This window comes from Hippocampus comes, unplaced genomic scaffold (assembly GCF_001891065.2).
Source record: "Hippocampus comes isolate QL1 unplaced genomic scaffold, H_comes_QL1_v1.1 scaffold522, whole genome shotgun sequence".
Taxonomy (NCBI): Eukaryota; Metazoa; Chordata; class Actinopteri; order Syngnathiformes; family Syngnathidae; genus Hippocampus; species Hippocampus comes.
The window spans coordinates 166,049-175,105 of NW_017805388.1; the positions used below are offsets into that span (position 1 = coordinate 166,049).

Sequence of the window (9,057 nt, forward strand, 5' to 3'; positions counted from 1 at the left end):
CCACCGCTCAATGGAAAGCCGGACCTTTCGGCTCAGCTCCTTTTTCGCCGCGACAGACCGATACAAAGTCCGCATCGCCGCGGACGCGGAGCCGACCCGCCTATTAAGTTTGGTCGCGCCGTGAGCTCATCTGACCGTGCGTGGAATGGAGGGACCGATTCTGGGAGTCTTTTCAAGGCCACCCGGCTTTGCAGCTGAGAGCAAAGTGATTTCGCTTTCAGTATGGATGGGGGATGATGTTTACTGGCTTAGTTGGGCACCAGGTGAGATGTCAAGGGCTAGCAAATGAATAGCCTGCAGCAAAAGAAGGTCGTGCCGGGGATCGGCGGCTCGGTTGCTTGGATACTGGCGCCGGCTCAGTGGGCCAGCCGGAGGCCAGCCGGAGGCCAGCCGAGCGGGAACGAGGGCAACGGGCCAGCGGCTTTCGCCATGTTGGACTTCCAAAGTGCACCGGAGTGTTTGAAAGGAAATTGATTTGCAAATGTGTGAGGGTTTCCATTTCTGCAAAGCGGTTGAAGGCGCGTCCGAATGATCCTCGTGGGACGCGCTGCGTTCGTGTCATTTGCGCCGTGACGAAAGACGTACTTCGTCTGTGTTCTCCGTTTGGCACGTGCTGCTTCTCAAACCCCATCCATACGTATTCAAGCCTTGCCTGCACGTGGGACCTTCATTACTGACTCCCACCGCAACACGAGTGGATTTTGATCGGCTTTTCTCCTCCTTCTGTCTGTCCGTCTCGGTGAGAGTCTGACTTGTTTTTTTTTTCCCATTTTCCATTTTGGGCAACAGCACTCATTAACGACCGAGTCAGAGGCGAATCCGCCGTCCAAGTACCCGCGGCTCGCGGTGTCATGGATGGTACGCACGTGTCCCGGCGGCTTTGTCACGTGACGCGGCCGCGCCGGTTGTTTGGCGACTCCCTGCGCGAGTGACATGACCCGGTCGGGCCGGCGTCCACGTGCAGATGTTGCGTGCACCCGTGCTCTTGATTGCGGCCGATGAATGAGTTCAGTAGTATTAGTGTGTCGGTGAGATCAGCCGGCTCACGTGTCCGCCGCGAACGGGAGAGCGCGCGGCCGGGACCGCACAGGTTGTCATCTTGGTTCTCGATTGAATTGGAAGGAATGACTCGGGAGCCTTTCCTGCCACCCGTGTGTGGCTCGAGCTCCCTCGCCTGGACGATCTTGCCGCAGCGGGGAGACTGATTTGTCCTCAGATACCCATCGGCCTCCTCATCAGAGGAGATGACCTGAGGTTTGTGCTCGCCGAGCTCACCCGTTGGTCGCACGTGCCTCTTTGGTGCGATGGGGAACGTAGGGAAAATCAATCGGCGTGGGCCTTTTAGCGCTCACGTCGAGACAAGTTTAACGATCCCTTTGCCCCAAGTTCTGTGATCTCGCTTCGATTGCACGCTGTCATTCTGGAGTCCAGAAAAGGGCCGGCTGCGCGCAATCGGCGCTCGAAATTTGCCCCGCCGTACTGATTTGGACTCCGACGGCCAATTGCAATGGCATCATTGTCTGCCTCCGCGTGAAAATGGCCGAGGGCGCGTCGGACCACATCGCTGCACGAGACGCTGCCTTGTCTCGAACCGGTAAGGAGCCGGCGACGGGAGAAATCAATCCCCACCAGCGTTCAAGCAGCCATCTTCCCAGCTAGCTTTTTTTTTTTTTTTAGCCCTTCCATTGTTTTCCATCTTTTTCTTTTTTTTTGTTACATTCAAACAAGAACAGAGTGTATATTTCGTACGCGTCTCAGGTGACAGCAAAGCAGTTGGAAAGCAAAGTGCACAAGGTGTGAAGACACACACACACACACACACACACACACACACACACACACACACACACACACACACACACTGTTTTGACTGCTTGGGAAGGACACAGAACAGCTTGTCCACTGCGTGCGTACGCACAAATGAAATGTCCACACAATACACAAATACAAATTCGTGTGTGTGTGTGTGTGCGCGCGCGCGCGCACGCACGCGCGTGTGCTAGATCGAGCCATTCTCTCCTCGCTAACCTTTTCCATTGACAGCTCGACGATGAATCCAAGCTGTGCTGAGAGTATCGTGTTGTTTTTATCGTGATGCCACGCAGGGTAAAAAAGTGATCCTAGCTTTTTGATACTTGACTTGTAATTAACTCCAATTCAGAGTTCACGCTGTTTAGATTTGGTTGATCTTTTGTTGTTTCGTTCATTTTTGTTGGGGCGGGTTACGCGAGCGTCCACAGGATTCCGTGTTTTCTTGCGCGTGCGTCCATTCGCAAACGTTTTCCCCAATCCGCGACATCGACTCCTGCCCGTTGGACGGAGACGTTTCCTCCAGAGCGCAACGTGTCTGTCGCACTCCCGCAGTCCAACTTGCCACTGAAGCGGAAACAAAGAAAAGGTCCGCGTTTTGACCGCGAGGGACTTTGCGAACGCACAATCTCTCCAGGCTTGGGCTGGCACGTAGAAAGGCAGGACAGAGCGCCGTGACAGAAGAGAGCTCGCTTTGCTTCTTTTCACCAAGCGAAAGGGCGAATCGGATGCCCGTGCAAACGCTGTACTTGCCAGACCGTGGACCCTTTCTCCGGTGCCCCGCCGGACGGGGAACGGAAACGCGGCGGCGTCTTGAGACGGGACTTTCATCGGAATGGAAAAACAGAAAACATTCACGTCTCAAACCATCTCGCCCCATTGAAATGAGTGAAAGTGCCATCAATCGGTTTCATCCTCCTCCCGGAAAACAAACAAGTGGGCAAAACCTGAAAATGACCTTGTGTGACTTTGAAGGTGATGACACCATCCATTCACGACATCACGAAACACTTCCTACTGGCACGCGCACCGTGGCCGCCTGAGGGCGGTGTAACACGGGCGCAGCGACACACCCGAGGAAGCGTTTCGTGTGCTGATCCACCATTTGCATGCATCGCAGTTACACAAACGCGAGTCTAGAACAGCCAGGCTTAGCTACACCTATCTGATTTCATCCGCCCGCTCCAAAAAGGTCAGGGCCCTTTCTAGGTTTGGCTAGAAGTCGATGGAAATGCTGCCGCATGATACGTTCGACTCACGGGAACAATCCTAGAATAAAGAAAAGAAAACCTTTATTTGTCTCACTATGGAGATATTCGCAATCTACAGCAGCAAAATTGGAGGGAAGAAAGGAGAAAAAGAAAACATGAAGTACTTGCATGCACAAAATAAATGTTTTTTTTTTAAATAATGAACTGTACACAGTACAGCAGGTGTCCCCACCCGCCGGTCCGCGGACCGGCACGGTACCGGTCCGCAGGGCATTTGGTACCGGGCAGCACAGAAAGAACTTTCATTGCGTTGTATTTATTTCGGTATACGAAAGATGTTTTATTTTGAAAAATGACCGGATCCTCCGTTACATCCGTCTGTGTCCAGCTTGACGCACGTCAAGCCACGCTTCTCCGTCACGTGACCAATTAGGCTAAAAACAAACACCGGAGCTCGCAAAGCGAGTTTAAAAAACTGCTGGAGGTCGCAAATGACGGCGCCCGTAAAAGTCTGTTGGAGACAACTGGATTCAAGTTGTGGCTGAATACTCTGACATCGCCACAATAGCACTGTTGCTGTTTCCCACATCCTACCTGTGTGAGGCGGGGGTTTTCTGCCAAGACGGCGACTAAAACCACAACATTACGAAGTAGACTGTACATGAACCACACGATTGAGGCGTCGTTGTCTCCTATTACCCCGAGATGGGACCGTCTGGTTGCAGAAAATCAAGCTCGGGGCTGTGGTGAGTCGTCATTTTCATGCACTTTGAATTTGCGTCATATCGTATTTTGAAGGCATTAAACGTGACCACAGCGATCAGAGTGTTGCGGCCAGATTGGACGCTCCTTGTGTTTATTATTATATTTGGAAAACACTCCAGTTTGCATGCAGCTCATACCATATTATTTTGTTGTATTATTTCCGCCACACCTTAAATGCCGGTCCCTGAAAATATTGTCTGACATCAACCGGTCCGTGGGGCAAAAAAGGTTGGGGACCCCTGGTTTATAGGATATGAAACACTCTTGTGGTGTCGGTCGTTACACCTCGCTCGGGTAGTGGGGCAAAATAATTCTAACAATCATAATAATAATCATAAAGTGGCATCGTGTGTTCCCCAGCTGCGAAACGGAAGGACAAAAATACAGAAGCAGTTCCACCGAAGCCCGTTGGAAAGCAAAAATGCTTGGATGTCTGAGTTTGGGCGCCCCCTTTCGGCGTCACCTTGCCGCCGCAGCCGTGTTTCCTCCAGGGAGCGTCCCGGAGACAAGTAATGGCGAAAGGCGGGAGAGAGTCTTTTTTTTGTTTGTTTTTGCTCCATGCACAGCACTTTGTCTCCAGCGCTCAATAAATACAGCTAAGTTGAGAGGTGAGTTGACGTCACGCCCAGGCGGCGGAGGAACGATGGTTCGGGGCTCGGCTCGGCTCCAGCTGCCCGGGCGGGAGCGGGGCTCCGTGACGCACGAGGGAGGCGCGGCCACGTGCCCCGTAAAAGCGGCGCGGCGCAGGTCGCGTCCCACTCGGAACTCGGCATCGCGCAGGCACTCGGGCCATGATCGGGAAGATGACCGCCTCCGAGAACGGGTTGAACATCCCGGCCAAGAACCGCCGCAGGATGGTGATCCTGGGCTCCAGCGAGGTGGGCAAGACGGCCATCGTCTCGCGCTTTTTGAGCGCGCGCGTGGACGAGCAGTACACGCCGACCGTCGAGGACTTCCACCGGAAGCTCTACAGCATCCGCGGGAGCGTTTACCAGCTGGACATTTTGGACACGTCCGGGAACAAGCATCCTTTCCCTGCCACGAGGAGGCTCTCCATCCTCACAGGTGCGTTCGGAGCTCGCGCCGCGCCGAGCGCGCGTCCGACATTGCCTGGCGAAGCATGAAAGCAAGCAAATCACCGATGCCACAATGCACCTGGGCCATCCGGGTCGACTCGTTGAGGTCTATGCCAGCTAGGCGCGGCTCCATTTGAAGACTCGAAGAGAAATCGATGCACGCAGCGCACCTTTACTCGTGAAAAAAAAGCTGAAGTCGATGCAATGCAAGTTACGAAAGTTGCAAATTGAGGGGAAAAAAGTTGTCTTCACTTTCTCATAGTATCCTCGTTTTCCGTGGGGATGAAAAAAAATCACACAAAAAAATGTTTAATTTACGGCACAGGTGTCAAACTCAAGGCCCGGGGGCCCGAAAAAAATCACACAAAAAATGTTTAATTTACGGCACAGTCTCAAACTCAAGGCCCGGGGGCCAGATCTGGCCCGCCACATCATTTTGCGTGGCCCGCGAAAGCACATCAAACACGGCAACGTCCACGATGCTTGCTAAAATCGCGCGTTTGCTCCTCTTGTCCGCCACAGGCGACGTGTTCATTCTGGTGTTCAGTCTGGACAACCGAGACTCCTTCCAGGAGGTGCAGCGGCTCAAGCGGCAGATCTCCGAGACCAAGTCGCGCCTGAGGAACAAGACCAAGGAGAGCGCCGAGGTGCCGCTGGTCATCTGCGGCAACAAGTGCGACCGCGAGTTCCAGCGGCAGGTGCGGAGGGAGGAGGCGGAGCAGCTGGCGGGCGCCGACGAGGGCCCCCGCTGCGCCTACTTCGAGGTCTCGGCCAAGAAGAACACCGACGTGGACCGCATGTTCCGGGCGCTCTTCGCCATGGCCAAGCTGCCGGACGAGATGAGCCCCGGCCGCCACTGCAAGGTGTCGCCGCAGTCGTGCGAGCTGCTGCGCCGCAAGTCCTTCCGCGCCGGGAGGTGCAAGGACGCCTACGGCATCGTGACGCCGTTCGCGCGCCGGCCCAGCGTCCACAGTGACTTGATGTACATCAGGGAGAAGGCCGTGGCCGGAGCTCAGGCCAAGGAGAAAGCCTGCGTCATTTGCTGACGCCGGACGCGGCGCCACAAAGGCGCTAACTTGCCCCGCCGAACTTGAAACTTTGCCACCCGACGAACAAACCCCAACATGTAGTCACTTTTGCATCCGATCCAATAAAAACTTGTTACTTTCATAGTCTTGCCTCGCTCTCCATTTTTACATGCCCCGTTCAACGTGACGGACCCCCCACACCCCGGGCTTATTTGAAATTGGGAAATCCTTCGCATTCGCTCATTCACATGTACACTAGACGCCGGCAGGGAAGTCTTCTTTTACTGCCACTTTGAGTCGAAAGATCCTCCTTCAAAGTTTGTTTGACTTGCAAAGTCACCGATGGCATTGTCAAAGAATGGCAATCTGGAGCGCCAGGAGAATCATTTTAAAACTCCAGCAATACGTCTTGTTTGTGCACTAGTTCCCTGCATCATGTCTCCGACAAAATGACCCGCTCGCTAGCGCATCAGGTCATTGTGATATTTTCATTTAGTTTTTTTTCCAAGTGTGACCTCTATGAGTCTGCGTAATATGGCTTTGCCATTCGGTGTAATGTCGTTTCAGAAAAATATTTCACTCGTTGCTGAACCTACCCTAGTTATAGAATAAAAAAAATAAAATCATCATTCAGTTGTGCTTCTAGACTAAGAAAGAATAATACCATTGTGGTCATTTATTAGAAAAGATTGCTTAAAGACAACATAACACCCCACCTTCCCAAAAAAAACAAAACAACTTTGGACGTATATCGCCCGACAAAATAATGGAGAAAGCCAGGGATGTCCAGCTCCGGGCCTGGGGGGGCCACCTTCCTTCCTGTTTTCCAGCTCTGCAGGCGATTCCAACGATCAGCTCATCAGCCAGCTCTGAAGCAGCATTCGAACGATCCTGATAATTTGAATCAGGCTGTCACTTCTGCGAGGGCTGGAAATCAGGCAGGGCGGCGGCCCCCGACGACCGAGTTTGGACACCCCGAGAGTCAGCCAACTGTCGGTCATTCAAAGTGCATTCATCGGCCTCGACCGGAACAAATGTGTCTCGTGGGCCACCGTCGATCGCTTGCAATTTGAAACAAAGCGCCCGAGTCATTGTCAATGTCTGCGCTCCTTCCAGTCAGCGTGGTCATCGTTCATCTCGGTCTTTTATTCACGACGCCTTGGGGACGTCGAACATGCACAAACTTTTGTATTTCTGGAGCAGCTGGTTCTTGGTGCGGACCTGCTCCCGGAGCGTCGCTAGCTGCTGCTGCTGCTCCACGGGGCTGCTCTCGATGCCGGGCATGGCGGAGATCTGCTCACGGGCTTCCTGGATCTTCGCCTTCAGCTTACCCAGCTCTTGGTGCACGTCCGGACTTTCCTTGTCCATGCTCGAAAACACAACCAAACAGGTCACCTTATTTCTCCCGTTGGCATCGCTTCGTGTTAGGCTAGCCCAGTGCTAGCTCTGGCAAACATGTCAACAACGAATACTTTGCAATGAAAATTAAGCTCATTTTAAGTTAAGACACTGTCGGACGTTTGTGTTCAGCCTACCATTTGATAATATCGTGGACCAAAGGCAGCAGAGAGCATTCTTCGCCCTCTTTGTCCTGCTTCGGCTGCGATACTGCCATTATTTCTCGCTCTCTGCTTTCTCGTCGCAGTTCGCCTGCGTCACGCACGAATACGCTTCCTGATGACGTCACCGCAAACATGGCAACCAAAGGACGAACGGCGCTTCAATAATAATAATAATAATAATAATAATAATAATAATAATACATTTTAACGAAAAAAACGAAGGATACTTCATTTTTGTGCCACTGTAGTTTGATTAGCTTTATACAGGTGTATTTATACAACTTATTATTACTTTCCACATTCTAATAATAAAACATAAGACGTAATAAATGTACTTTTTGTAAAGCATGGTTGTATTTATGTATGTATATATTAATGTAGACTGCATGTCTGTCTCGAAATATATATTTTTAAAATGTAAATAATTACATTAGGTACAGCTTCCTTGTACTGTATATCTATTGCGGGTGCTGGCCCATCACAAAGTCTCCCAAACACAATGGGACAGTGAGTCATGGCGCGATCCCGATGAATCCAATGCTGACCTTTTTGGACTAAATTTCATGGAGGTGTACGTTTGGCTGAAACACGGTGCGTCACCACACCCAAAAACAGCATCATGTTGTTATGTTCTTGGTAATAATCTCTCCTGTTTTGTTTGTTTGTAATACATTTGTAGAATTGTAAAGAGACCCCGTGTATATTGTATTTATTGAATTCTGATTTCAATTTTGATCTTTCTAAGGTGCAATGAATGAGGCTACACAACCCCCACACCGAACGATCCCATTTTTCTTCATTTCTGCTGTCGCAACATCATGGCAACTATTGAGTCCTTCGTCATTGAGATTTGCACGCCTCGTTTCCACCGCAGCGCTTTATTATCTGCTGCCGATGGCCACCAGATGGCAGATGTGAATTGAGTTTTAAGCGAGCATCAGGGTCAGTTCACGACACAACTTTGACAAACGTATCCTTTTATTGTTTATATACATATGTTTGAATACCATTGCATGTCACGCACATAAGTACGCATTACACTACATTTTAAGTATTCAAATAAAAAAATATATAGGAAGAGTGTCAATACGCTTGATACTTTTGATGCCTTTAATTCATTGTCATTTTATTTCTGTGTGAATTCATCAGGCGAATCAACGGCTCGACTCCAAACTCCGCTCGTCCGGCGCAACGCGGAACCGAAACGAACGTTTCCAAAACCTTCGTCGGGCTGGCGTAGTGACGTTGGCCTTTGTCTTGACCAATCACGGCGCACGCTGGCCGGGGGCATGTGGAAGCAGGAGTTGAAGCGTTAGCAGCCAGGCTAAAGCGGAGCGAAAGAAAGCTAACCAACCGCTGCGGTGCAATGGCGCCGGCTCAAAACGCTGATGGAAAACTAAGCAAGTTGTCAGCCCAGCAGCGGGAAGCGGCCGCTCGACTCCGAGGGGACTCGGCGACAGTGTTTCCAGGGTGTTAATGTGCGAGACGGCGCTTGTCAGATGCCAGAGGAGAGCGTTTTTGGATACTACATCGCTTGTCCCGTTTCCAAGCGGAAACAATTTCTGGACAGATAGTTGGAAGGGAGGAGGAGGGGGAGGGGGAGGAG

General features: G+C 51.5%; 2 protein-coding genes across 2 annotated transcripts; one reads left to right on the top strand and one right to left on the bottom strand.

Annotated features, from left to right (window-relative positions):
• Positions 1-4,136: 4,136 nt before the first annotated feature.
• LOC109517724 (dexamethasone-induced Ras-related protein 1-like) lies at positions 4,137-6,011 on the top strand. Its single transcript, XM_019873053.1, has 2 exons — positions 4,137-4,850; positions 5,384-6,011. The coding sequence occupies exons 1-2, from the start codon at positions 4,577-4,579 to the stop codon at positions 5,905-5,907; spliced, it is 798 nt and encodes a 265-aa protein (XP_019728612.1). The 5' UTR covers positions 4,137-4,576; the 3' UTR covers positions 5,908-6,011.
• Positions 6,012-6,543: 532 nt separating this feature from the next.
• On the bottom strand, positions 6,544-7,592 carry med9 (mediator complex subunit 9). The gene is made up of 2 exons (XM_019873051.1): positions 7,425-7,592; positions 6,544-7,258 (listed from the first exon to the last, which is right to left on the bottom strand). The coding sequence occupies exons 1-2, from the start codon at positions 7,583-7,585 to the stop codon at positions 7,039-7,041; spliced, it is 381 nt and encodes a 126-aa protein (XP_019728610.1). The 5' UTR covers positions 7,586-7,592; the 3' UTR covers positions 6,544-7,038.
• Between the last annotated feature and the right edge of the window lie 1,465 nt (positions 7,593-9,057).